This window comes from Acinonyx jubatus, chromosome D1, assembly GCF_027475565.1.
Source record: "Acinonyx jubatus isolate Ajub_Pintada_27869175 chromosome D1, VMU_Ajub_asm_v1.0, whole genome shotgun sequence".
Classification (NCBI taxonomy): domain Eukaryota; kingdom Metazoa; phylum Chordata; class Mammalia; order Carnivora; family Felidae; genus Acinonyx; species Acinonyx jubatus.
The window spans coordinates 7,281,650-7,306,969 of NC_069390.1; the positions used below are offsets into that span (position 1 = coordinate 7,281,650).

The 25,320-nt window shown below is 55.5% G+C and overlaps 3 protein-coding genes across 7 annotated transcripts; 2 read left to right on the forward strand and 1 right to left on the reverse strand.

Annotated features, from left to right (window-relative positions):
• The first annotated feature begins 1,117 nt into the window (after positions 1 to 1,117).
• On the forward strand, positions 1,118 to 3,044 carry TMEM262 (transmembrane protein 262). 3 transcript variants are annotated; one of them, XM_015068012.3, is made up of 3 exons: positions 1,118 to 2,525; positions 2,633 to 2,700; positions 2,840 to 3,044. In XM_015068012.3, exons 1-3 carry the CDS (start codon positions 2,352 to 2,354, stop codon positions 3,042 to 3,044), a joined length of 447 nt encoding a protein of 148 aa, XP_014923498.2. In that variant the 5' UTR covers positions 1,118 to 2,351. The 3 variants fall into 3 exon arrangements, with proteins under 3 accessions (XP_014923498.2, XP_014923496.2, XP_014923495.2); XM_015068010.3 differs by having other exon boundaries at positions 1,127 to 2,513; positions 2,633 to 2,732; positions 2,840 to 2,992; XM_015068009.3 differs by having other exon boundaries at positions 1,128 to 2,525; positions 2,633 to 2,732; positions 2,840 to 2,992.
• Positions 2,963 to 7,265, reverse strand: ZFPL1 (zinc finger protein like 1). The gene is made up of 8 exons (XM_027045187.2): positions 7,102 to 7,265; positions 6,676 to 6,785; positions 6,272 to 6,383; positions 4,694 to 4,887; positions 4,517 to 4,589; positions 4,297 to 4,443; positions 3,924 to 4,047; positions 2,963 to 3,416 (listed from the first exon to the last, which is right to left on the reverse strand). Exons 2-8 carry the CDS (start codon positions 6,775 to 6,777, stop codon positions 3,230 to 3,232), a joined length of 939 nt encoding a protein of 312 aa, XP_026900988.1. The 5' UTR covers positions 6,778 to 6,785; positions 7,102 to 7,265; the 3' UTR covers positions 2,963 to 3,229.
• An 84-nt stretch (positions 7,266 to 7,349) lies between these two features.
• On the forward strand, positions 7,350 to 19,497 carry CDCA5 (cell division cycle associated 5). 3 transcript variants are annotated; one of them, XM_027045185.2, is made up of 10 exons: positions 7,350 to 7,533; positions 7,747 to 7,841; positions 7,920 to 7,985; positions 8,065 to 8,100; positions 11,461 to 11,895; positions 17,184 to 17,297; positions 17,507 to 17,613; positions 17,797 to 17,895; positions 18,861 to 18,927; positions 19,077 to 19,497. In XM_027045185.2, exons 1-10 carry the CDS (start codon positions 7,488 to 7,490, stop codon positions 19,254 to 19,256), a joined length of 1,245 nt encoding a protein of 414 aa, XP_026900986.1. In that variant the 5' UTR covers positions 7,350 to 7,487; the 3' UTR covers positions 19,257 to 19,497. The 3 variants fall into 3 exon arrangements, with proteins under 3 accessions (XP_026900986.1, XP_053058930.1, XP_026900987.1); XM_053202955.1 differs by lacking the exon at positions 11,461 to 11,895; XM_027045186.2 differs by lacking the exons at positions 17,184 to 17,297; positions 17,507 to 17,613; positions 17,797 to 17,895; positions 18,861 to 18,927; positions 19,077 to 19,497 and adding an exon at positions 12,085 to 13,666.
• Positions 19,498 to 25,320: the final 5,823 nt, after the last annotated feature.

Consider the following 25,320-nt stretch of genomic DNA (forward strand, 5'->3'; position numbering starts at 1 on the left):
AATGCCTATCAATATCCAGCTCCCCAAGACGTATTACCACCTTACTGAGGGGGAACCCCTCACTGATGGGTTAATACAGCTTGGTTACATGTTCATTCCAGATCTAGCATCGGACTTTTAACATTTTGAAGATTATACTCTGACATACATATGCTGTGATTCTCTACATATTTTTTAAATTATGCATGTATATGCACATGTACGCACATGTAGTTACATCAAGAAGGGACCCAAAAGGGGCGCCTGGGTGGCTCAGGTGGCTAAGCGTCTGACTTCAGCTCAGGTCATGATCTCACGGTTTGTGAGTTCGAGCCCCGCATCGGGCTCTGTGCAGACAGCTCAGAGCCTGGAGCCTGCTTCGTATTCTGTGCTGTCTCTCTCTCTCTGCCCCTCCACTACTCACACTCTGTCTTTTCTCCCTCTCAAAAATAAACATGAAAAAAAATTTTTTTGAAGAAAGGACCCAAAAGATACCCACTCACCAAACTATCGAGGGGGTTACCTGTTAGGTACGTAGGAGGTGGAAGGCTCTTGCCTTTTCCTCTGTATGCTTGTGTATTATGCAAATCTGTTTTTGTTTTTTGGTTTTTTTGAGAGAGAGAGAGAGAGAGAGGGTGCAAGTGAGCGAGGGGCAGAGAGGAGAGAGAGAGAGAAAGTGGGGCTCATCTGAAGTGGGGTTTGTTTTTACTGGAAGCAGGGCTCAAACTCACGAACCATGAGATCATGACTTGAGCTGAAACCAAGAGTCAGACGCTTAACTGACTGAGCCACCCAGGCACCCATCGTGCAAACTTTTACAAGAACAAGTTCACACACTACTTGGATACTTCCTTCAGTGGCACTGAGCCAGGGACGCCTGGGTGGCTCAGTCAGTTGAGCAGCTGGCTTTGGCCCAGGTCACGATCTCATGGTTCATGAGTTCGAGCCCCACATCGGGTTTGCTGCTGTCAGTGAAAAGCCTGCTTCAGATCCTCTCCCCCCCCACCCCTCCCCTACTAGTACGTGCTCTCTCTCAAAAATAAACATAAAAAAAGATTTTTTTAATGACACGGAGCCAGAAACCCTAATGCATAAAAGCTCATGTGTATTCACCAGAGAACCGAGATGCAAACTATTGTTTCAGCAGTGGGCCCATGGCTGGGCCCTGGGTGTCACCCCTGTGGTGTGTCAGAACGGGGGTCTCAGGGACGGTTGTGATTAAGGACACTGGGCAGCAAGCATGGTGTGGCAGGAGACTTTGGGTCTTGGCCAGACCTTGAACCTTACTTCTGGGGCAGAGAGACAGGAAGGAGGCCATGGGAGTGGCCAAGTTCATGTTGTCCTTCTACTTTAGTTCCCGGGAGTGTTCATGTCCCTCCACACCATTTCTGCCCGTTTTTCTGGATTCTGTGGTTGAGAGTCCTGGAGTTTTCACCTCTTACACGTATGGAGGAAGTGTTTTCTTCTTGCTTGGAAGTGTCCCTGCCCACTTAGTCTCAGTACTGGATCTTAGTCTCAGTACTGACTCCTTCACTCATGGCCGTGAGCACTTGAGCCGGCACTCCCTCTCTCTACCTCGAACTTGTGCACAAAACGGGATTTATGCCACCAGTCTCACCTGGGACTCCGGGAAAGGACAGAGATGATGGGGGTGAAAGTGCTGCGTGCTTGAAGGTGGCAGAGAAGGGCAAGCTGGTCAGCATCAGGCCCCTGAAGAAGAGGATAGAAGAGCCGGGTGCTCTCTGGACCTACGGAAGGCCCGGGGAAGGTGCCAGAACAGTTATGGGCACTCTCTCACCTCTTCCCTTCCCTTCGTTCCTCCCCATTAGGGGATGGAGCAGATACTTGGGGCTTGCAATTCAGCCCAGGCCTCCTCACCTGGGAATGCCCTCCGGCTACCCTTCTGGGGCCTAGTCTCTTGTTGGCCGAAGACTTGCTGTGGACCTGCGACATGCCCTTCCGCCGTTCCGAGCCCCGGCTCTGTACAAGTACCCACACTGCCTCCTCTGTGGCACTGTCGAGGGGACTCAGCGAGAAGGTACGCAGAAGCGTACACGGTGTGCGGGCAAGATGATACGGGACGCTGTCCCTTCATCAACCCGATGAAGCCAACAGGCTCCTGCTGGCCTGCACCTGTCACCCTCCAACCTCCCTTAACTTGGGAGCTCCCCTGGCCCCTCATGAACCACTCCTCTATTGGCTGGAACCAGCCTGGATTCTAGAATCTTGTCCCCTCCAATGTCCTTGTGGCCCTGGAACCCCACCGCTATTCCAAACTGTGCACTCTAGAAAGAGAAGGGCCAGCTGCTTCTCCTGGACAGTGTTGGCTTGCTCAACTCCGCTGTCTGACTGGAGTCTACGCTGCCGCCAGGATGCGGTGGCGGGACCGGCTGGCCGTGCTCTTCTTTCCAGAAGGCATGATGCTCACTGTGGCCTCACTGATGCTCTTCCTTGTACACCTGAGTGTCTTTGCCAGCGACGTGCACAACTTCTGCGTCACCCACCACTACGACCGCATGAGCTTCCACTACACGGTTGTCCTGATGGTAGACCGGGGCCGGGGCTCAAGGGCGTGGTCGGGGGAGGTCCAGGGGCTGATGGAAACCCCGCTGTTGTCTCAGGGGGCCACTCTCCCACCGGATGGGGCCTACAGTTCTCCCAGGTGATCGGCATCTGCTGGGCCGCCATGGGGTCACTCTACGCTGAGATGACAGATAACAAGTTTCTTCGGTGCTTTTCCCTGACCGTCCTGAGTGAGTGGGGGTGGGGGCTGGGCTAAGGGGGAAGGGGAGCTTTGGATCCCTGAGACCTGGCAAAGAGCAGGCAGGGAATGCTGATGGGGGCTCTCTCCTCTGCCCAGTGCTAAATGGAGCCATGTTCTTCAACCGCCTGTCTCTGGAGTTTCTGGCCATCCAATACCGGGAGGAGAGTCACTGAGGCCAGAGGACCGGGCCGAGAAGGGGGAAGGAAAAGGAGGCTTCGGTGTTTTAATAAAGTCTGTCATTTATTTCCACCTGCCATCTCCTTTGTGGGGAGGAGGGTGGGAGGCTGGAGACCCAGGGTAAGCAGGTCAAGACAAACGTTTGAACTGCAGGGGCCCCAAGCCCAGGCAGCAGCCACTCTAGTGGACTTGGCTGGGCCTGGGATCTTAGTGTCTCAAGCTTGAAGAAGAGGAGCGGAGAAAAAAAGCCCCCAGACCTCCCCACCTCAGGCCCCCAGGTCCTAGGCTGGCCCAACTCCAAGCAAAGGCTCAGGAGGGTCCCACACGGATGTGAGGGTTCATGAGCGGGTCCAAGTTGGGATCGCTGTCAGCTGCAGCTCGGCCCAGGCGAGACATGAGGGCAAGGAGAGCCAGGAAGCCCAGAAGCCCCAGGAGCAGCAGCAGCCCTGCCCGCTGGAGCAGGGTCAGCGGCCGCTTACGAGATCCAGCCCGGCTCCTAGGGGGATGAGGGGAAAGTCAGGTCAGGTCCCCACTCTCTGACGGCCCCTCAGCCCGGAGAGGAACCCCAGTCACAACACTTGTCTTCTGGCCCTAGGGCCACCATTCCTGAGCTTTGTTTCTTCATGCGTGCAGGGTCAACCCTGCACCTGCCCGTTACACAGGTGACTGTGCAGCTCAAACCAGCTGAGGCAACAACTTGTTCTGGAAACTGGAATGTGTCAGGCATGGTAGAGTCACTAAGGTCAGGTGGTGCCAGAGCAGGAAGGGGCCTCAAAGAGCCCAAGTTCAAGCCCCAGATACCTAACGGGCAAGGAAACAGCCCGCGAGTAGAGCAGACCCAAGACTCCTACTGCCAAGCTGCGGCCTCCCTGCACAGCCCAACACGAGGTGTCACTGCCCAGAACAGGCCCCTTTTGTCATGAAACCATCACGCCCAGGGCCTCTGGCTCTCACTTCCTCCCCTCCCCCTTCCTGCCATGCTGCCCCACCTGACCCTGTGTACCTGAGCAGCTGGGCCAGCCAGCCCAGGGCAGGCCGGCGACGGTACTTGTCATCATCACAATCCCCATGGAGGCCTGGTGAGCGGTCATCGTCCCGCGTGTCATACACCTTCCTCGGGGCTGAGGCTGCAGGGGCAGAGCCACCAGTATCCACAGGCTCAGAGAAACTGGCCTGCAGCAGGGTGGGGGGTGGGGAGGGCAGGAGCTCCTTGCCCTCTCAGCCTGACAGAATGTCTCAGAATCGTGGGGAGGTGATGGCCATGTAAGAGTGAGAGGGGACGGCCCCCCCGGGGAGGACTCTGGAACCCTGAGCTCCTTACAAGCCAGCCCACTCCCTTTCTATCCTCCTCTATACTGGACAGTGCCCCGGCTCACCGTGAGTCAAGGGCTCAGGGCTGCCCATGTGGATCACCGTGTGCTGCTCGGGCCGGCTCGGGGAAGCGGGGGGCCGGGGGACTTGGCTGTAGAAGGCTGGGGCGGCGGAAGCACTGGCAATCTCCTCTCGTTCTGGGGCACCGCTGGCTATGGCAAGAAGAGAGCTGTCAGCAGAGCAGGGTGGCGAGGGCCCCCAAAGGCAGTGCGGGCCACCGCTTACCATTAAAACTAGACCAGTCGGAGAAGTCAGAGGTGTTGACGGGCTCGGGTTCCGGGCTCACCACTTCATCGATCTGGAGGAAAGAGCCTGTGTCATCGGCCTGCCTAATTATGTCCCTCCCCACCCATCTGGCCCAGGTGGCACCCAGGGCAGATGGTCAGACAGACAGATTCTCACCAGAGGAAGGCCCAGTCCTGCTCGGGCCCAGTTGACCGTGGCCAGCTTCTCTCTCAGTGCAGAAGCCACAGGGCCAGCCAGGTTGGTCGGGGGGAAGATGGGGCCACTGCAGCTGGGGCACTGGTAGCCAGCAGGCGCTGTGTTTCGGGGTAGCTGGGCGGCACGTTCGTTGAGGCAAGCCCAGTGGAAGAGGTCTTAGGGCCCATGAGATGGGGAGGAGAGGTAAGAGGAAGAAGACACTTAGGACCCCTAGCCCAGCAACAGCCCCCAGCCTGCTCTAGGGACATAGGCGCACATACACCTAAGCCTGCAGCCTTCCTGTCCTCACTTAGGTCCATTTCAGCAGTGTCCCCTAAGACTTGAGCCTTCTTGGTCACCACTGACCCAGTCAAGGTAGATGCTACCAAGATCCCCAGCCCACTAGGAGGGAGAAGCCCACCAGGGTGGGAAGAAGATGCCAGCGACCCTTAAAGTGAGTCCTCTCTGAACCTGCACTGAACACAAGATCCTCGGGCTAACAGCTAATCAAGAACAGTTTCAGAAAAAGTTCCTAAACACACAGGCACAGGGATGCATGCACACACCCACGGACACAAATGTACGCGCGCTTGTACACCTACAAACACAAGTACTGTCCCCTGTATCTGTACTCGTGGGCACACTAACTCGCACACGTACATATCTATACATTCACGTTTGCTAAAATTCAAGCACTGTCACCCACACATACTCCTGCGACCCCACAACGCACCTGTGTTCGTATGTTCACACGATTTACCCGTTTACTCGTCCCCAAGTACTAAGGAACCCGTTAACACATGTAAAAACATAACCCACGTTAAATTCATGGATATAGATACACACATACACACAACGAGAAGTACATACACGGAGCTCTCTTGCACTCGCTCCTTCAAAAAAGTGGAACTAAGACTCCTACACCGCAGTCAGGTCAAGGTCACGACACATGTGACTGCTGACTTCTTTTTGCTGATTTACTGTGGGAAACTCCCTTCCTCTCTCCCTTCAGCTCACTGTTGGTCCAGCCAGCTACTGCCCACAGTCATGATGATAACCACAAGTTTGACCGACTCTCCTTCAATCCTCAAAACGGGCAGGTAAGCAACGAAGAGCTTTAGGGGCGCCTGGGTGGCTCAGTCGGTTAAGCGTCCAGCTCTTGACCCTGGCTCAGATCATGACCTCACGGGTTCGTGAGTTCGAGCCCCGAATTGGGGGACATCAGTGTGGAGCCCGCCTGGGATTCTCCTCTCCCTCTCTGTCACTTCCCCACTCTCGCGTGCTCTCTCCCTCTCAGAATGAATAAACTTAAAAAACGAGAAACAAAAAAAAAACCTAGGAGCTTTAATTTTTAGGGCAAAACACTGAGGTCTAGAAAGGGAAAATGACTTGTCTGAGCTCGCATAGCAGGTAAATAATGTAGCAGGGCTAGAATTTTGGGCTCCAGCCTCCCAAGCTTGGGAGGGGGTGGTTTCCATTGCCCTGCTGCTTAGAGAGGCCCTGGAAACTGGTCACCAAGCTGGGCCTGTCCTGATCCCTCCCAAGGCGCTCAGGCCTCACCATAACAGACGAGGCGGGTCGTCTCCCGGTTGGCCAAGGGTATGTTGCACAGTCGGCAATTTGGATTGTAGTCGCTATCTTGGAGCCACTGCAGATAGGACTGGACAATGCACTGCAGAGGGAGAGAGAGGTCACAACTGGGGCCCATCTTCTCAAGGCCCAGCTGCTGGTCTGTCATCACAAAGGAGAATCATCCTTTCTTTTGTCCAATCAATAAACATTTATTGAGCCCACAGTGTGCTAGAGTCTGTCTTAAGGGCTGGGGATAGAGCCGAGAACAAAATAAACCAAGTTCCTCCCCTCCTGGAGCTTCCATTCCAGCCCAGGCCCTTCAGAGATTTGGAGAAAACCAATACTGCCTGCCCACCCAGTGCCCTGCTCAGCGGCTCCCATGAAGGACGCACCTTGGCGTGATTGGCTACCAGGCAGTGCTCGCAGACGTTGACCCGGTGTTCGAAGCAGAACAGATTGGTCACCTTCCTCTTGGGGCACTTGCAAAGTCCCATATTCGACCCTGAGAAAGGAGTCTGAGTTAACAGAGAATTCTGTTGTCCTCCACTACGAACTCACAAGCCCAGATGGCTTCCACTCTGAACTCCTCTAGACACCTCTCATTATCGCCCCAACCCCCAATTCCTGCCCACTGCCCCGCTACATCCCTGGCCACGCCCCCTGAACAAATCCCGCCTCTAGTGACCCCCCATTCCTCCTGGATCCCGCCCCCCGCCACGTCCCTCCATCAGCGTCTCTCCGAAACCAGCAGCCCCGCCCCCAGGGGCTCCGCCTGAGCCCCACCCCCTCCAAGCCCCGCCCCCACGTTCAATACAGACCCCACTCTTCGTGTTCCCGAACGACCGCCGCACCGGTCCCGACAGGCGCGAGAGCTGGCCCGAGGCGCGGAAGGACAGACACCGCGCTCAGCCGAGCTCTGCGCTCTCTACGCCGGACCGCTCTGATTATCCCTCCGCTGCCACGTCTCTTCCGGGTGCGGCGCGCTCTGATGACGCTAGCGTGCCACTGGCCCCGCCCCTGCTGACGCTAGACGTGAAGACGACTGAGGAGGTGAAAACTGAGCACGGCGGCCCTCCCCCCTTGCGTCACTTCCGCTTCCTCCCAGCCAGGCGGGTAATTCGAACGTTTCTGTCTCCGTCGGCCCTCCGGGTTGGCGCGAGCCCTGGCGGCGGAGACCGTGGCGGAGATCGAGACCAAGGCTAATATGTCCGAGAGGCGAACGCGGTCCGGAGGGGCCGCCCAACGCTCCGGTGAGCGGAAGGCGCGCGGGAGCCTGGGGCCGAGCCGTTTGAGGGACGGAGCCCCGTGAGGAAGGCCCTCCCCCACCGCTCTAGGAGGCTCCTTCCCGAGAAGAAGCCCCAAAGGGCTTGTTTGGGAACTTTCTCTCGCCCTCTCCTGAACTTGTTCTCTAGACTCTGAGGTTTAGAGCCCTCCCCTACCTCCTAACTTTTTTCTCTTCCCAGGGCCCAGGACCCCGTCTTCTACTCAGTCTCCGCGGAGGTCCCAGCGGAAATCAGGCCCTGATCTCCCCAGCACCCTCCCTGAAATCTGGCCCAAGGTGAGCCCGGGATTCCTCAGTTTCTGCCTCGGAGGCCGGTGGAGTAATGTGTAGTTCATGTTCACTCCTCTTTTCCAGGCATCCCCTGCGGCTCCTGTCAGAAAGCCCATCGTTTTGAAGAAGATCGTAGCCCATACCGTAAAGGTGAGGGCTAACAGAAGGGTTGTGGGTTGGGAGCCAAAATTGGGAGTGGCTAAGTGATCAGTTATTACTGTCTCCACAGACCCCATCTGTGCACACGCCTCGAAGAAGCCCAAGGGTGAGTTCATTTTCATCTGCTTAGTTGAGTGGGGAGCATTCTAGAAATGGGGCAGGGCATACTGGCTGCTCCCATCTGCCCAGGTAACTGTTTTGAGGTACAGATCTTCCTCCCGTTAGGACGGGGTTACATCCTAATAAACCTATCGTAAGTTGAAAATATCCTAAGCCAGAAATGCATTTCATACACGTAATCCTTTGAACGTCATAGTTTGGCGAAGCTTGCCTTAAACGGGCTCAGAACACTTACGTTAGCGCGCCGTTGGGTAAACCATCTAACGCAAAGCCTATTTATAACAAAGAGTTGGATACCATTTAATTTCTTGAGTTCTGTATGAAAGCGAACAATGGGATGGTTGTACGTTCTATCCATTGTTTACCCTCCGTGATCGCGTATCGGGAACTGCCTGACGAGAGAGTATCTTACCCCGTATCACTAGCCTGGGAAAAGATCAAAATTTGAAATGTGATCTCTGCTGAATGTATATCAGTTTTGCGCGGTAATAAGGTTGAAGAATTTTGAGTCCGACCATCAGTAAGTTGGGAACCATCTGTATTTGGAAACAGGTTGCCTTTGGAAACCTACATACATCGTGCGTTTTGCGCACTCCCTGTGGACTTAATAATACATTGTGGTCTTGTGGCGTTCTAATAGTCTATATTGTTTTCCTGGAAGAACTGAGCTGTGTCCCAACTCTTCCTCCTCCTTTCCAGTCTGTCTGCTCTGTTTGTGAGTACTGGTTGTTGTAAGAGAAACGTACAGCATTTGTACTGGTTTAGCAGGAGTTACTAAGAGTGTTTCATTAACAGAAAACCTGTGCCTGGGGAGACAATAAATGGAAAACGCTAGCTGCCTTTTAGGAGCACATGGAACTCCCAGTCAAGTGGGGAGAAAGACCGATGAGCAAGCGATAGTAGCCTAGTGTGCTGAGAACTGCAATAAGAAAAGTACTAGAGGTCAGGAAGGCACCTAACCCAGACTAGCTGCCCCTGCGATTGTGTCACAGAAGAAGGAAGGTTTCAACTGAGTCTTTAAAGACACTAGTGTTTGGGCACAGGAAGCTGTGTTTGCCGCGACCTCTTAATTCATAAAATCCCGAGGCGTGCAGAAGGGCAGCTTGCTCAGTGTGCCTTTGGCGATCTTGTTAGGGGATGGAACAGGCTAAGACAGAGCAGTTCCTGAAGCATGAAAGCCACACTCGGGAGCTTGGGCTCCATCCTTGGCACCGCAGGAGCCTTTGGGGAGTCGGTAGTCCCCGAGGCATGCTGGCGTGTTTCAGAAAAATCCCTCTTGGGTCTGGGTGGAGACCGGGTTGGAAAAAGCCTGCTGCTGGGGACCCGAGGCCAGGTAGGAGGACTTGACTGAAGGGACATGGTGGGGGCCTGAAGGAAGGGAAGGGCAAAGTGATGCTCTGCCCCTCGGCTCACCACGTGACCATCCCATCACATAGGACTCGGCTTAAAGGACACCTCCTGGAAGCCTTCCCTGACCACTTGCACCCTGTCGCTGTTGCGTTTCTCTTCGTAGTTCTCGTTAGGCCTTACAGATACCTGAGAATATTTGCGTGTGGTCTTGAGGGCGGGGACTTCTGCCTCCCCGTGGTAATCCCTCATTCTTGTTGGTTGAATGATAGGTTGATGATATACTGATCAAAACTGCAAGGATTTGGACGGTTGTTTGGCTGTAGGGGATGAGGAGGAAGTAGTCTAGGGTGACCCCCATTTTGTTCAGCATCCCCCCTTTTTTTCAGTTTATTTGAGAGACAATGCAAGTGGGGGAGAGGCAGAGAGAGAAGCGGGGAGAGAGAGAGGGGGAGAGCACGCACGCACAAGAATCTCAAGCACGCTCTGTGCTGACAGCGTGGAGCCCAAAGCAGGGCTTGATCTCACCAACCATGAGATCATGACCTGAGCTGAAATCAAGAGTCGGATGCGGGGCGCCTGAGTGGCCCAGTCGGTTGAGCGTCTGACTTCACCTTAGGTCATGATCTCGTGGCTTGTGGGTTCAAGCCCAGCGTTGGGCTCTGTGCTGACAGCTTGGAGCCTGGAGCCTGCTTTGGCTCTACTCGCGTGCTCATGCGCTCGCTCGCTCTCTCTCTCTCTCTCAATAATAAACATTAAATAAGAGTCAAGTGCTTAACTGACTGAGCCACCCAGGCACCCATATTCAACATCCCCTTTACTAAGACTCCTGGGGCAGATTTCTAGTGCTTGTAGCTAGGAAGTATCTCTCTTGATAACCAACATACTTCTGTTAGACCACAAGAGTGGCAGAATTTGTCCTGTTTCCTACCTTGTCTTGGCTGCCAGAAAGCTCAGTGTGGAATTTTGTGTACATTTGTTCACTGAGCATTTACGGAATGCCTGCTGCACGCAGGGCTTTGCGGAAGGTGCTGGACGTAGGCAGGGTCACCCAGACGGACGAAGACCCCTTGCTGTCAAGAACCTCATATTCCAGTTGGGGTGATGGTTGACCAGTGAACAAGCCAAAATCTGAGAGTGGTGGCTGCCGGATGAGATAGGTCAGGGTAGCAGCAGTAAATAGCAGTGGTAGGAGGGGCTGGTCTCTGCTCTATGGTAGGAAATACCTTCTCTGAGGAAGCCGCGTTTGAGCTGAGAATAGAATTTTTAAGGAGCCAACGCGTGGACCTCTCTTTTTTTTCTCTCTTGATTGTTTTAAGTTTATTTCTTTATTTTGAAGCAGGAGAGGGGCAGAGAGAATTCCAAGCAGGCTCCACCTACTTAAAATTCCAACCCACCCCCAGTCCTATCTTGTCCTGTTTTTTTTTTCCGAAGCGCTTAGTACCTCTGACGTGCTACATGATTTTTCCCTGTTCGTTAGCTCTGTCTTCCTCCCACGGGAACGGAAGCCCCATGGAGACCGGGTTTTCTCTGTTCTACTCCCTGTTCTCCCAGTGCCTGGAACGGGGCCCGTGACCAACAGGTACTTACTGACTGGATGCACGTTTTAGGAAAACTCTGTGTGACATATAGACCACAGAAGGCACAGGCAGAAGCAGGAAGAGAGGTCAAGAGGTTACTGCACTGGTCAGGACGACCCGTGAAGGACGCCTGCATCAGTAGAGGTTGGCCAGCTTCTGGTCACGTGTTGTTTGGAGACAGAGCCGACAACACCAAGTGGTGATAAGTCCTCTTGCGTTACAGAAGTGCACTCAGAAGCGATGGCAGATTGTTCTTCCCCTTCCCAAATTTGTCTCAAGGTCTGATTTGTTGCTCGTCCTGTCTTTTCCTTTATGAGTGTTCTATGCGTCTTTCCACACTGAATCTCCTCGGACCTTTCTGGAAGTGAGTAATAACAGCCAAGTAACAAGGAGTTGTTCTCTCCTCTGCCCTGGTACAGATTGCTTTTTTCTTGGAGAAGGAAAACAACCCTTCTAGCAAGGAGCCTGCTAGGGAGGAGCCCTTCAAGACAAGCAGTGTCCCCGTCACCCCCACCCCTACTCCTGTGCTGTGCCCCCTGAATGTCGAGTCCAACTCCAGGGAAGACCTGGACGCCAGAGACTTGGAAATGTCTAAGAAAGTCAGGCGATCCTACAGCCGGCTGGAGACCCTCGGCTCTGCCTCCACCTCCACCCCAGGCCGCCGGTCTTGCTTTGGCTTCGAGGGCCTGCTGGGGTCAGAAGACTTGGCCAGAGTCTCACCTGTGAGGTGTTCAAAGTTAACCGAAGTCCCCAGGGTCCCTGTGAAGCCCTGGGCCCCAGATACCACTCTCCCCGGAATCTCTCCACCTGCTGTGAAAGAGAAACGAAAGAAAAAGAAGGTTCCGGAGATCCTGGTGAGTGAGGGGCAGGGCATTTCCTCTGCTGGCATACGGGACACACTGGGAGACATGCCGGGACTCAGGCTGGCCCGGGGCTCAGCACCTGCAGGGTATGGGTAGAAATGCCCTGGCCAACGTGCCCCTTTCCTCACTCACCTGTCCCCTCCTCCCCCCCCCCCCCACGCCCCATTTCTCTTCCTCTAGAAATCAGAGCTGGATGAATGGGCTGCAGCCATGAATGCCGAGTTCGAAGCTGCTGAGCAGTTTGATCTCCTGGTTGAATGAGATGTCGTGGGGGCCGTATTCTCCCCTCCCTTGTACATAGCTCCTCCTCCCTGCAGAGAAGACACTTGGGGTCCCCTCCCCTGGTCTTGTTACCTGTGCATGTGCCGTCACCACACAAAGCCTGTCCTCCTCTGAAAGCTTGTGCAGCGGCGACAGCATCTCAGGAAACGTACTGCTGTCCCATGTCTATTCTGACCCACCGGCCTCTCCTTCCCTCCCAGGGGAGTCCAGCCAGTTTCCACACCAAGGAGTAGAGATTACTGGCACAGCCAGAGGAGGTGAAAGGCTGGGGTTGCAGGTGAGAGAGGACCTGGGCCGCCGTGGGGGATTGAGGCTGCTCTGCATCAGCCGCACCGAGCCTCAGGCATCCCCCCCCACCCTGCATCGTCTTCTCCTGGGGGTTTGGTTCCCGGCCGCGAGCCCATCTGCGTCAAGAAGCTTGGGCTCCCTCTCAGATTCTGTAGATGGTCCAGGAGAGAATTCTGAGGAAGAAGCTGGACACTGTAGAGTTTTACATTGTGAAGGAGGGAGGGAAGCTTCGGTTGGGTCTGAGACCATAGCTCTTACTATGAAAGCTGTTCTGTAGGTCTGCTCTGCTGCTGAGATTGTTCAGTTAAATGCCAGGCTGCTGGGGGCCAGGAGGGTGCGTTTTTCGGTGTGGCCATTAGGTGCCACAGGAACTGAGCCCCGGGCCTCTGGGGGACGCCTGCACAGGGCCGGGAAGGGGCTGTGGTGGGAGGTGCCCTTATCGTCGCTTAGCCTATTTCTTACAAAATAAAGTGCAGAGTCTACTCCACTGTAGAGGGAAAACCGGGTCAAGCAATCCGAATCCTAGTCCCACTAGCGTTTTGCAGCTACGCCCAAAAAGTTCTAGGAGGTGCCTTTTCACCTGCCAGAAAGGGACAAGGGTCAGAGGCAGTTTTAGCTTCCTTAGTGTCTGCTCACACGAGAACACTGCCTGACGAGATGTTAGGAGCAGATGGGGCGCGCGAGCGTGGGTGTGTTGTCTCCTTGTTTCTGGGGAGCCCTGCTCCCCTGCTTCTCTTGGTTCAGTGCTGGTAAAGAGCATGCTCTCAGAGGCTGCCCTCCCACGATTTCTGCCATACGTCTTCTGACGTTTATGGGGCCGTGGAGGTAGAGGGGAGATGCACGCATGCTGGGTTAGGGTACTCGATGATCCGGCGCGGGCCCGGTGGGCACCCGTGAAAGCCCTCAAAAGGCCTGGGAATCCCGGGCTTCCTGTTCAACACTTCGTGCTTCGTCAGACCCTGCAAGCAAGCCCCCTTGCTCGGACGGGCCCGGACGCTCCAGAGCTCGACAGCTAAAGAATTCTTGTCCTCACTGGCTGGTGGGGTGGAACAGGTGGGAAGTGTCTTAGCAGAGTCGAGAGTAGCCAGGTGCTGTGCTGATGGCATCGTTGCAAATTCTCGCTGTCCCTGAAAAACTAAGACTAGAGTTTAAAGGGAAATTGTGTTGTCGTTTTAATAAAAAAAAATTTTTTTGATTACAAAGTTTCTGCTCATTCGTAGACTGCTGTTTTTATAGAGGCAGAGGCAAGGGTGGGAGGCCCAGGAAGCCAAGCCTTCTTGACCTGTGTCACCAGGGTTGTCCCCTTGTGCAGGGGACTACCAGCCTGGCCTCTGGTGGCCCCGTGATCACTGCTCTGCTCTCACGTTTGTTTTTTTCTGTCCGGTCAAGAACAGGCCCTTCGAGGCAGGACTTGCTTCTTCAAGGCAGGACTGCCTGGGAAGGGGGCCTCCAGGGAGCCCCAGCCCCTCCAGTCCCAGGAGGAAAGAGGTGGGGCTGCTAAGAGCTTCACCCGGTGCCTGGGGACCCGCTCCTCACAGAAGCCGGCCTCTGTTCCCCTGTGAGGCTCCTGCGAAGGAGCCAGCTTCTCACATTGGCCCAGCCGCCATGCCCTACGACAGTAGGGGCAGAGGCTCCTGAGGGCTAGTCAAAGATACAGGTTCAGTTCACCCATCCGGCTCAAGGACACCCAGGGACGCGTGTGCCGCTTGATGGCCTGTGGCACGAACTAGTCTCCCTTCCAGCTCCTCTTTAGACTTGTCCTTGCCTCCTGGCCCTTAGAACAAATTAAGGTCTTCAACTCCTTAAATTCAAGGTGCCTGGGTGGCTCAGTTGGTTAAGCATCCAACTTCAGCTCAGGTCATGATCTCACTGTGCGTTCAAGCCCCGTGTCGGGCTCTTTGCTGTCAAGGGGCCCGGGGGGGTCATCTGCAACTCTGTGCTTGCCCTCGCCCCATCCCATCAGCCCTAACCTCAGCCTCCCTCTGTCCCAAGGCCATTGGACAGCACTGGCCTGGCAGGTCTAGTTCCTTTTAACCTCTCACTTCCAAACTCCACACTGGGGCCAGACTCAGTTTCCTAGAAGACAAAAATAGCCTGTCTCTCCCTTGCTTAAAGCCCTTTACACAACTCCACTTCTGAGTGTAACACCCAAAAGAATGGAAAGTAGGGTCTCGAAGGGATAAAAGATAATCATTCGTACAGACCATTGAGAGGCTTGCTTTTGTGGTGTCACAGCGTCTCCTGCACTTGTTCCCCGGTATCCACACAGTGTAGACACTTGGCAGGGGATCAGTTGCGCCTGCCTCTCCACTCCCAAGGCCCTTGGCTTCCCCCCACACTCCTACTCCCCGTGTCTCCTCGTCCCCCCCACACTCCTGCTTACGGCCCAGACGACCCACAGACACACAAAGGTCTCTCCATGCCTCCTTGTCACCTGGGGGCCACAGCCCAGGCCGGCTCACACTGTGCCCTGGTGGGAGTGCCCTTCAGTACCGGCCTGCGCAAGCCGCTCCCTCTTTTGGATTGCTCTCCCCGTGCCAAGATACCCCATTTCCTATGTATGGACAGGCAAGCATCACATTCACGGCGGAATCTAGCTGGAGCTTTGAACCAAATGTGTGGCTCCCTTCTTTCGTGGCCGGGGCTGTCTACAGGCTTCTGTTATGGCACATCTCCCTGTGCTGCGCTCACCTGGGAACCTGGGACCTTCCCTAGCCCCGGGGGCTTTTCCTGAGCAGAACCGGATCACCTATCTGTGTGCTCTCGGGACCCTGCCGAGACCTGTCCCACAGGAAGCAGCTCGTCACAGTTTACTGGGGACCACTAACTGCAGAGTAAGCTGCGTTCTGTCACGTTCATGCCACTGATTACTGATCTTTTCTTATACTTGGGCCCTTGAGGCTGCTTCCAGTTTCGCTCTCTGGTATAAATCGGCTACTCTGTGTAAATTATTTTTTATTTCCATGGGAGTCGTGTCTTTAAGCCTCATTACCAAAGCAACCTTACCAGGGGCAAAGGTCCCGGCTAGTTTTGTAGATCTTGTTACACGCTGCCAACTTCCCCCAGGACACAAATCAAACCCAGTGACAGAGCTACCCGCTTGGGAGCGCTGGTATGACTTTGGAGAGTTACAGGAACTCCTGCAGGATATTGCCAGCCACGAAGGTTCTGTTTACATCATGTGGACAGGAATTATAATATTTTAGGCCACCTGGAAAGGCTCAATGTACGGCAGAGAGGACTTCACATAGGATCCCTGCCACGACCCGTGGGCCTGTCAAAAGCCCAGACGGAGCTCGGTATGAAGGACACACGGGAGGTCACTATTTGCCTTCTCATTGGATTGTCCTCTATCACTAGGCCAGCCGAGGTGCAAGATTCTGGAAAATCTGAAAGTGAAAAATGGCGACAATTCCATCTATTGACTGAAGACTTTCTGTCACCTGGGGGCGGGGGGCGCCTGGGTGATTCAGTTGAGCATCCGACTTCGACTCAGGTCATGATCTTAGGGTTCGTGAGTTCGAGCCCCGCATCGGGCTCTCTGCTGTCAGCACAGAGCCCGTCTCCCTCTCTCTGTGCTCCCCCGATCGCATTCTCTCTCTCTCTCTCTCTCAAAAATAAACACTGAAAAATATATATTTAAAAACTTCCTGTCACTTGGGGAGAAGCTGCTAGTAACATCACTTCGTAGAGACAGATGCATATTTAGGCTCAGGGATGTGAACCCGTCCACGGGGGTCCCGGGGAGGTACATCTGCTCAGCAGAGAAAAGAGTGGGGTTCAGCTCAGATTACAGAGCAGGGAGGGAACAGGAGAGGGGTGAACAGCACGGGCAAGAGTGGCGGTGGGGGCAGCTCAGGCTGGTGTTGGGAAGTGAGGCTCCTGGCCGGTCTGAGCAGAGACCTGTTCAGGGACAGTGGCGTATTAAGGGGGTTGGAAACAGGGGTGTACATAAGAGAGGGTCTTGAATGCCACACTATTTGTTTCTCGGCGTCTCATTGATAGATGATTTCTATGCCCAAAACGGGAGGGAGTCTCCACTTTTTTACAAGCTTCTATAGGATTCCTTTCAACAGGGTGCCCGTCACGCCCCCACCCCCTATACCTTGCATTTGCAAGGGTTCGGTTTCTAAAATATTACCAGCATGTAGCATGTTGCCAGATAAAATGCGGGTCACCTAGTAAAATTTGAATTTCAGATAAACCATGAATCATTTTTTAGTCTAAGTATTTCCCAAACACTGCGTGGGCCATACTTACGCTTTTAAAAGTATTCGGTTTCATCTGAGATTCAAATTTCCCTGGTACCCTTCCTTGCGCTTTATTTGCTAAATGTGGTAATCCTAACTTTGAGGGGTCTGGTTTGCTAGACAGAACTGGTGGTGGAGGCTCTCCAGACCGGAGGCTACGTCAAGAAAACCAGACAAGGGGCGCCTGGGTGGCTCCGTCGGTTAAGCGTCCGATTTAGGCTCAGGTCATGATCTTGCGGTTCGTGGGTTCGAGCCCCGCATCAGGCTCTGGGCTGACAGCTCAGAGCCTGGAGCCTGCTTTCGGATTCTGTGCCTTCCTCTCTCTCTGTCCCTCCCCAACTCCCTGTCTCTCTCAAAAATATATAAACAATTAAAAAAAGAAAACCAGACAAGGCTGGAAAGGGGGAGACCAGCAGGATGGCGGACGTGCCTCACCAACCGGGCTTCTGTCTCCTTCAGTCTCTCAGGGGCAGACGAAGAGCCCACTCTACACCCGTGGTGAAGCCAGAGGTGCAGCCTGTTGAGAAGCAGGAGCCAGAAGACCCTCAGGTCTCCGGGGAGCCAGTCTTAGAGGTGACAGGAAGCACCAGGGCCTCCCAAGGCAGACGGCAGGGGTGGCAGGCAGGGTGGCAGGTGGCCGGAGAAATGCTTCCCCTGCCGGAGAGGAGCTCTGGACTGCCGGCCACCAGCCCCGCTGTCTTGCTCTACGGTGTGAGGGGACCCAGTCTCCCTGGCCGCCAGCCTTCTGCCCTTCAGTCACCATGGCACCTTCTCTGCCAAAGCCGTCTTCTTCAGAGCAACCGCGGAACTTGCAGCCAGAACCTACCGTCACATTCCTGTTTATACTCCTGAGCACAGCGGAGCCCAAGGAATCCAAAGACCCTGAGGGGTAAGGCTGAGTGAGTGTGTGCAGGGGAGGGAGGCAGAGGGTGCTTCTCTCTGTTAACATTCAGACCTGGGCCAGGACTCGGCCCTGGGATGCGCAGACCTGGGCCTGGTCCAGCCCCCCTCCCCAGACCCTCCCCCAGCCTCTAGACCCTCTGGTCCAACCCTTGCTGCACACTCTTCCCAGGGACGCAGAGATCCAGGAGGACCAGTTCCTGGACAAGGAAGACTGGGGGGCCCGGCGGACCTCACAGGAAATCAGCCATTTGCACAATGATTGCATGAGGTGAGCTGGGCCGGGGCAGGTGGGGGTGGGTGGGGGGACAGGGCTCCCCACCCCCCGCCCCCGCCTACTGAGGTCAGGGCCTCGGGCTTGACAGCAGTGGGTTTGCACCCTCACGTGCCCCTCCTCCTTCCCCTCTTCTGCCTGCTCACCGTTCTGCACTGGATGACCTCCTCACTGGCCAGCAGGTCCCCTCCCTCCCCAGCATCGGTGCCCTCCTTCTGTGTGAGCGGAACCTGCCCCACAGGTGCAGGAGGCGACCGCTCTTTCCCATCGGGCAACTGGGTGCCTGCATGCCTGGTCAGCAAGGCTGCCTGCAAGGGGACCACCACCTTTAACTGTCCAAGAACTTGAGGGAGCAGTTTGGTCTGTGGAGCAACGGGGGTGGGGCTCTGTTCTCTGGGTGCCAGGCTCTGGAGTCTGTGTAATTCCGCGGCCACTTGGCCCTCCGTGGTGATGCCAGGGTCAGACATCTGCCTGGAGACAGAGGTTTGGGGGGTGGGGCAGGGGGACACATTCCCTCCGGGCTGCACGTGGGCTCCCATAGCAGAGATCTGAGGGGTGGGCACGTTGATTCATACCCAGAGCACTCGGGCCGGGCTACTTCCGGGGCCGACCCTCTTGCTAGCCTGGAACCACTCAGAATTCTGTCATGGTCCCTGCTGCAGCCCAACAGGCTGGGATGGCTAGCCTGTGGGACAGAGCAGCCGGCCCTTCTCCTGCTGGAGAAGAGGAAGACACACTCTTCATTTCGGTCTGAGTCTCCTGCTGTGAGTCACTGGGGGGGGGGAGAGGAACCCGCCCCTACCTATGGCTTTGCCAGGACAAGACTGGACCCTTGGTCAAAGCCCGTTCCCAGGTGGCCTTTCCAGGTCACACAGCCCAGGCAGGAGACGCGTGTTGGGCGCTGCGGGGAAGCTGCTTAGGACAAGAGCCTGGGGGCTGAAGCAGGTCCCTTTCCATTCTAGACTTCGGGAGTCACTGAGCACCATCCAAGCAGACAACCTGGCCCTGGGGGAGAAGCTGCAAAGGCTGGTGAGCCCCTCAGCCCGGGACCCCCTTTCTTCGTTGTGCCTCCCCCTCCTCCCTGCCTCCCAGCCCAGCTAGAGGGCCTCATAGCGGGCCTCAGGCAGTCCTGTCCGGGGTCAGTACCCACCTCTGGGCCCTGCAACCTTTTGTTCCAGCTGAACTTGTCATATAAGAGCCTCCAGGAGGAAGCAGAGGCCCTCCAGGAGGAGGTGAAGGCCGTCCACGAGGGAGCCCAGGCCATCCAGGAGGGAGCCCAGGCCGATCCGGAGGAGGCCCAGGCTGTCCCGGAGGATGCCCGGGCCATCCAGGGGGTGGCGCTGTCCCCGCTGCCCTGACAGCACCCCTGTGGCACGTGGGGAGCAAGGGCAGGCCTTCCCAGCCGCTCACTCAGCTCCCCTTGCCTGTGGCAACCCAGCTCCCAGGAGACAGCATTCGTCCTGCAACCTGGTGCTCCCGCCACCCACAGACACCAGCGTCAGCCCTGGCCAGGCCCGAGGCTGGAAACTGGTCGTCTCCTCGGGAAGATGTTCCAGCAGCTCCTCTGCAGGTTCCAGCAATAAACTTCTCCGAAGTTGAGCAGCCACTCCCCGCGTGTTTGTGGGCCCTGGGAATCAGGTAGGGTGGGAGGTCACCAGCTCCAAAATGAGCTTGGTCCCTGGGCCCCCTCTGAGACACCCCCCCCCTTGGTTCCCTGGCCCTGAACTCCCATCACCCCGGAAGAGGTGCCAGGCCTGGTGGTGTCAGCCTCAAGGGCAATGTCCCTGTGATAAGCACTGGGGTGGGACTAGAAGCCCCCCCCCCCCCCCCCCCCCACCAAGGATGGAGGCCACAGGTCTAACTCCAAAGGGCAGAAAGAGACTAGGGAAGGGCTGGAAGAGCCACTACCCACCTTGCGACCTCGGATAAGTCTCTTCTCCTTTATAAGTCCAATCATGGGCAGGGGTGGGGGCTGGTAGTGGGAGCTCCACAGGGGTCCAACACCTGACACTCGTGAGACCTCTTGCCCTACACCCATGGGACTCTTCCTGCCCTGGCTGCGGCTGGCTGCCTTCCTGTATGACAGGGAGCATGGTTCAGTTTGGTTTGGTGTTCAGACTCCTTAAAGAGGGGCACCTGGGTGGCTCAGTCGGTTGATTTCAGCTCAAGTTCCTGGGATCGAGCCCGAAAGTCGGGCTCTGCGCTGGCAGTGCGGAGCCTGCCTGGGATGCTCTCTCCCTCTCTCTGCCCCTCCAGCGTGCTGTCAGTCTCTCTCAAAAATAAATAAACTTATTTAAAAAAAAGAGAAAAAAAACTCCTTAAGGAGGAAGAGGATAGAGCCAGCAAGATTGATGAGGTTTTTGGGGTGACTGTGGGGCTCGTGGGGTCTGGAACCGACGACCAAGAAAGGACCCGTGGGCAGGAAGAGCTGCCCCGGGACCCTGAAGAGAGACTGGTTAAAGTCCAGGGGAAGTTTCCAGTGAGATTTTCATATGCTAAAGACTCAAAGGTTACCGGAGGCCTAGCTATTGTCAAGCTAAGGCTGTTTTCTCTCCAGCAAATCATTAGCATTAAGACTGTAAGGAGTTTCTGGGGAAACATTTTACTCTGCCTGCCTCAAGTATTTATTTGTCGATGGGCTGCTGGTTAGAAGGAAATTGAGTTCTAGCTGCCATTTCTTTCTGCCTTTGTTCCCCACCTCACTATGGAGGGGTGATGGAGACTTTTAGGTCCTTCGGGACTATGATCTCTATCAGTAAACCATCTGTTTTTCCCCTTTCCTTTGTTCTCGGGCAGCCAGGAGTGCCCAAGGAATGTCACACAAGTCCCACCTTGGTGGGGGAGGGGGGTGTTTGCGGCCTGTCAGCTTGCCTCGTGCTCCCTGATCAAGATGATGAAACCAGTTTAAAGGAGGATACAAGAAATCGACACGTGTGTGTGTGTGTGTGTGTGTGTGTGTGTGTGTGGTCAATGGGAGAAACAGGAGGAATCCTGAAATAAGATTGCTATTGCTGAATTAGATCAATATTGGTCAATATCCTATAGAACAGTGTTTTTCAGGGGCACCCAGGGGGGTTCAGTCAGTTAGGCGTCTGACTTCGGCTCAGGTCATGATCTCACAGTTTGTGAGTTCGAGCCCCGTGTCGGGCTCTGTGCCGACAGCCTGGAGCCTGCTTCTCATTCTGTGTGTGTCTCTCTCTCCCAAAAATAAATATTAAAAAAAAAAAAGAGCAATGTTTTTCAAAGCCCCATGACCCCTAAGGGTGATAAAATGTACTGGGCAGAAATTCTCTAGTATGACACGAAAGGACTGGGGCCACCTTTCTGCCTCATACCCACTGCAGGGAACACTAACCAAGAGGGTGGAAATTCAGGTTTGCGGCCCCTCTTCAGACCTAGTTTGACTTACACCAGCCCCGGTGGGATCACGCCCAGGCCAGTAACTCCCGACAGATTTGATTAGTGAAGGTTTGATTTGATCAGAGCTGAGCTGAGCTCTGACCTAGCAGCCGCCTCCCCCAGGACTCCACCCTCAGGGCCTGGATGGTTCTAGGAGTCCCAGGTGCCCCCCGCCCCCCCCCCCCCCCCCCACTTCCTGACCTGTTCTTGAAGGCGGCCCAGCTGTTACAAAACAGCAATCCTGCCATTTTCCTGAAGGGAATCATCTGATGCTCAGACGGCTGTTGGACCGGAAGCATGGTCCCCTTTGAGCCTGCTTCCCCCGAAAGCCTCCAGCATCTTAGCCTGGGAAAGCAAAGGTATGCGGCTACGTGAACACTGCAGGAAATGGAGTCGGTCAGAGAGCCCTCTCTGCCCATTTGTCTCCAAACCACAGAAGAGCTGACAGGTGCCCCGGAGGCCCCAGCATTGTCCTGCCCTGAGCTCCGTCCCTACAGCCGCTCCTGTTGACACAGCAAGGCAGCAAGGCAGGGAGGCCTTCCCAAGGAGGGGGTCCCACAGCACAGCCATGTGGGCCCCGGGACATTCCCAGGTCTTTTAACACACACACACACACTACTGTGCCATTCACAAGCTGTGCCCCCCGATCGTCCAGGCCTCTCTGTCTTCAAGGCACTGAGGCTGGGTTGGCAAACCAGCCTCCTGCGTCCCCGTGATTCCGCCTTGTGAGGAGCAGAATGGGATGCCCCTCTCCGCCTGAGGCCTGAGAGGTGGTGTAGCTTTGGAGAGAAGAGGTCCTGCTCCGGGGTTCTAATCTCAGCTTGACCACGTGCCAGCCCGTGTGGCCTCGACCGAGTAACCACACGTGCTTCTTTTATCTGCAACATGCCCACTTCAGAGGCCCCCGCGAGGACCGGTGACCCAGTGCGGGCTCGGGGAGTTGTTAGCATGCATTGATGGTTGGCAAGTAGCCTACTTCCGGTGCATCTACCCACGCCTCCGACGTGGCTTCGGGGGCCCCGTGGAAACAGGGTGGAGTGGGGTACCCCAGCAGGCTCCCAACTCCCACCCCACCTGAAGGGGCTGCTATTCCTGCCTGTGAGGGTGGCTCGATCCCGTGGCCCAGCAGCAGCACCCTCTGGAAACATCCCCCCCTGGAGGACTGTTAGATCCCACATCCCCGTCTCACGAGGGCACTTGTGTCATGCAGGCCCCTGCCTGTGGCCACCTCAGCGATCCCACTGGGGCTCATTCAGATGGGGTCTGTTTCCCAGGAGTTCTGAGCCCACCTTTTGTATCCCTTGGGGTTGCCCCGGGCCCCCTGCGTTCTGCTCCTTAAATCCCAGATAGCTGGGCCATGAATGCCCGACGCTGAGGAGGTGCGCTGGTCCAAGGCGGCTTTCCATCCATTCGACAGGCATGTGCTGAGTGCCTCCTACGTACCAAGCTCTGTTCTGGGCTCCGGAGACTCAGCGAGGGTGATTCAGTGAGATTCAGTGAGGGCGAAGCTTCCATCCGGGAGCAGGCCAGGACCAGGGAAAGACAACGGGACCACTGGGCAGTGCTGAGAGCCTGCCTGAGGTTTGGGATCATAAAGGTAAAGCAAGACCACTGAGGTCACGTGATTCTGCAGGCCCATTCAGGGTCAAGGGTACAGGTGCAGAGCGGGCAGAGCGCCAGGTTTTTTTCCCCAGCGAATGTGACGAAAGCAGAAGACGAGGCCGGTGGAGAGGCTTTGTAAGGGGCTGGGCGAGGCCAGTAGGGAGGAGAGAGAAAGTGGGAAGAGCTAGCACCAATTGATCAGGGCTCCTGGAGGGACAGAACTCCTGCAGGCAGCAGGATCAACAAATGAGGTGGGAAAATAAAAGAGAACGCGGTAGCTACCTTAAGTGGTTCCATCAACACCACAATCCAAAATGTTCAGGGAGGGGCCACACCAGCCACCGAGCCAAGATGGGGAAAGGAAAATGGGCCAGGTTTACATCCGGTGCAGAATGCGGCGTAGACACCAGCTGACTCCAGCAGCCTGAGCTGGGGTTCTCAGATGGCACACAGAGATGTCACACGCCCTTGTCCACGTGTCGCATCTGTAATTTCACAGGTTCAAGCGGCTAAGTCCCTCCAGGAGGGGGTGGTGTGGGACCGTGGGGCTGTTCCTCATGTCGTCATCACCGTGTCTGTTCCTCAACTTATCAGCTGATCTTGACGTCCCTCCCACTGCCTGCCAGGTGGTGACAGTCCTCCTGGTCCTCAGGAATGTGTACGCTCCCTACACTAACAGGCTTCTGATAAGATCCAAGGTCATATCTGGCGTGCTGATAACCACCTTGCAAAAACTGTGGCTTCCTGGTGTGCCTCCCTGAACCACTGATCACACTAAACCCCACGCATAGCCCTCCCATGCTGTCCTCCTGACCAGCAGCACCAGGGGGGATGGACACAGGACGGTGGGGGGCAGGCGGTGCCCACAAAACAGGGTTGTGAGCAGGAAGGGGGCTGCTCCGGGAGTGGGCTGTGAAATCACACACACACCAAGTCTACCCTGCCTGGCTCGTCCAGCTCTTGGGGCATCTGTGGGGCAATCAATGGGCTGCAGCCTGGCTGGGGAGAGGCCCAAGGCAAGATAGGTCATGGGGGTAGGAGGAGTCACAGCTTGAGCCCCAGGGATCTTCCCACCCTGCCTGGCTGTCTGAGGCCCAGAAGGGGCCCAATCAACATTTGTAGTGAGAACTTGGTGTCTTCCTCTCCTTCTCAGCCTTTGCGCATGCTGGGCCATTTGCACGGATGGCCTGCACCTCCCTTCTCTGCCTGCTGAATGCCTTCTCATCCTTGGAAGATCCCCTCAAATGTTCCCTCTTAGAATTCCTCATTCTCCCCACTGGGACCACACTGGTCCTCCCTCTATAGGGGCACTTACCGCATGGTTGAGCCCAAAGCCTGCCTGTCTCCCCTCTGGACCTGAAGTCTTGGGCGCCTCTTCCTCCTCAGGCCCTAACACGGGTCTTGCACAGAGCTGGATGAATGGATACTTGCAGGTATAAGAGAAGGAGTGAATAAAGGAATGGATGGATGGGAGGGTGGGTGGATGCGTGGATAGAAAAATGGATGGGTAAATGGGTTAGTGGGTAGATGGATGGATAGATGGATGGTTGGATGGATGGGTAGTTGGGTGGGTAGATGGATGGATGGATGGATGGGTGGGGGAATAGGAGGGCGGGTGGATAAATAGTGGATAGATGGATGGATGAACGGGTGAATGGATTCCAGAGAGGGCAGATACGGTTAGAGGATGGAGGAGGAAGTCACCTTGCAAAGGAAGAAATGGCTTCCCTTTCTAAGAGTTCCACTTCCTCACATAAGCTGGGACCCCTGCAGGATACACACAGAGAATTCTTCTGGATCCCCTTTCTTCCTTTAGCCCCTGGTTTTGCATTTTAGGAAGTCAGATGAGGCAGGAGTGGCTAAAATGTACTGAGCTCCCATGATGTGCCAGACACTGGGCTAGATTTTTCTGCAGATGTGGTCTTGTTTAATTAAAACAGCACCAGTTTTGTGAAACAGATCTATTATCCCTGTTTGACAACTTTAAAAAAACAAAACAAAACAGAGTCAGAGAACCTAAACGAATTGCTCAGGGTCACACAGCTTACATCCGGCAAGGACGGCATTTGAACTCAAAACCTGCTCAAGCAGCGGGGGCTGAATGCGCTGGAAATCAAAGGGCGCTGAGGAGACAGAGGCAGGGGTGGCTGGGGGCAGGCCCAGCCTTGCTCTGAACAGTGGCTCTGAGTTCCAGTTCTGGCTGAGACCTGGTCCCTCTCTGGGCCTCAGTGTGCCCATACGGACTTGATACCCGGGGGTTCGCTTCGGTGAATGATGCAGATATGGAGGTGGATGGGAACAGCTCACGGCCCTCCCTGCAGGATGCTCCCTGACTCTCCCCGCCAGCGGAGGGCCAAAGGGCAGGGCCACCCATGGGGTAATGGTTAACTAGACCTGACACCCATCTACAAGGAGTGACCC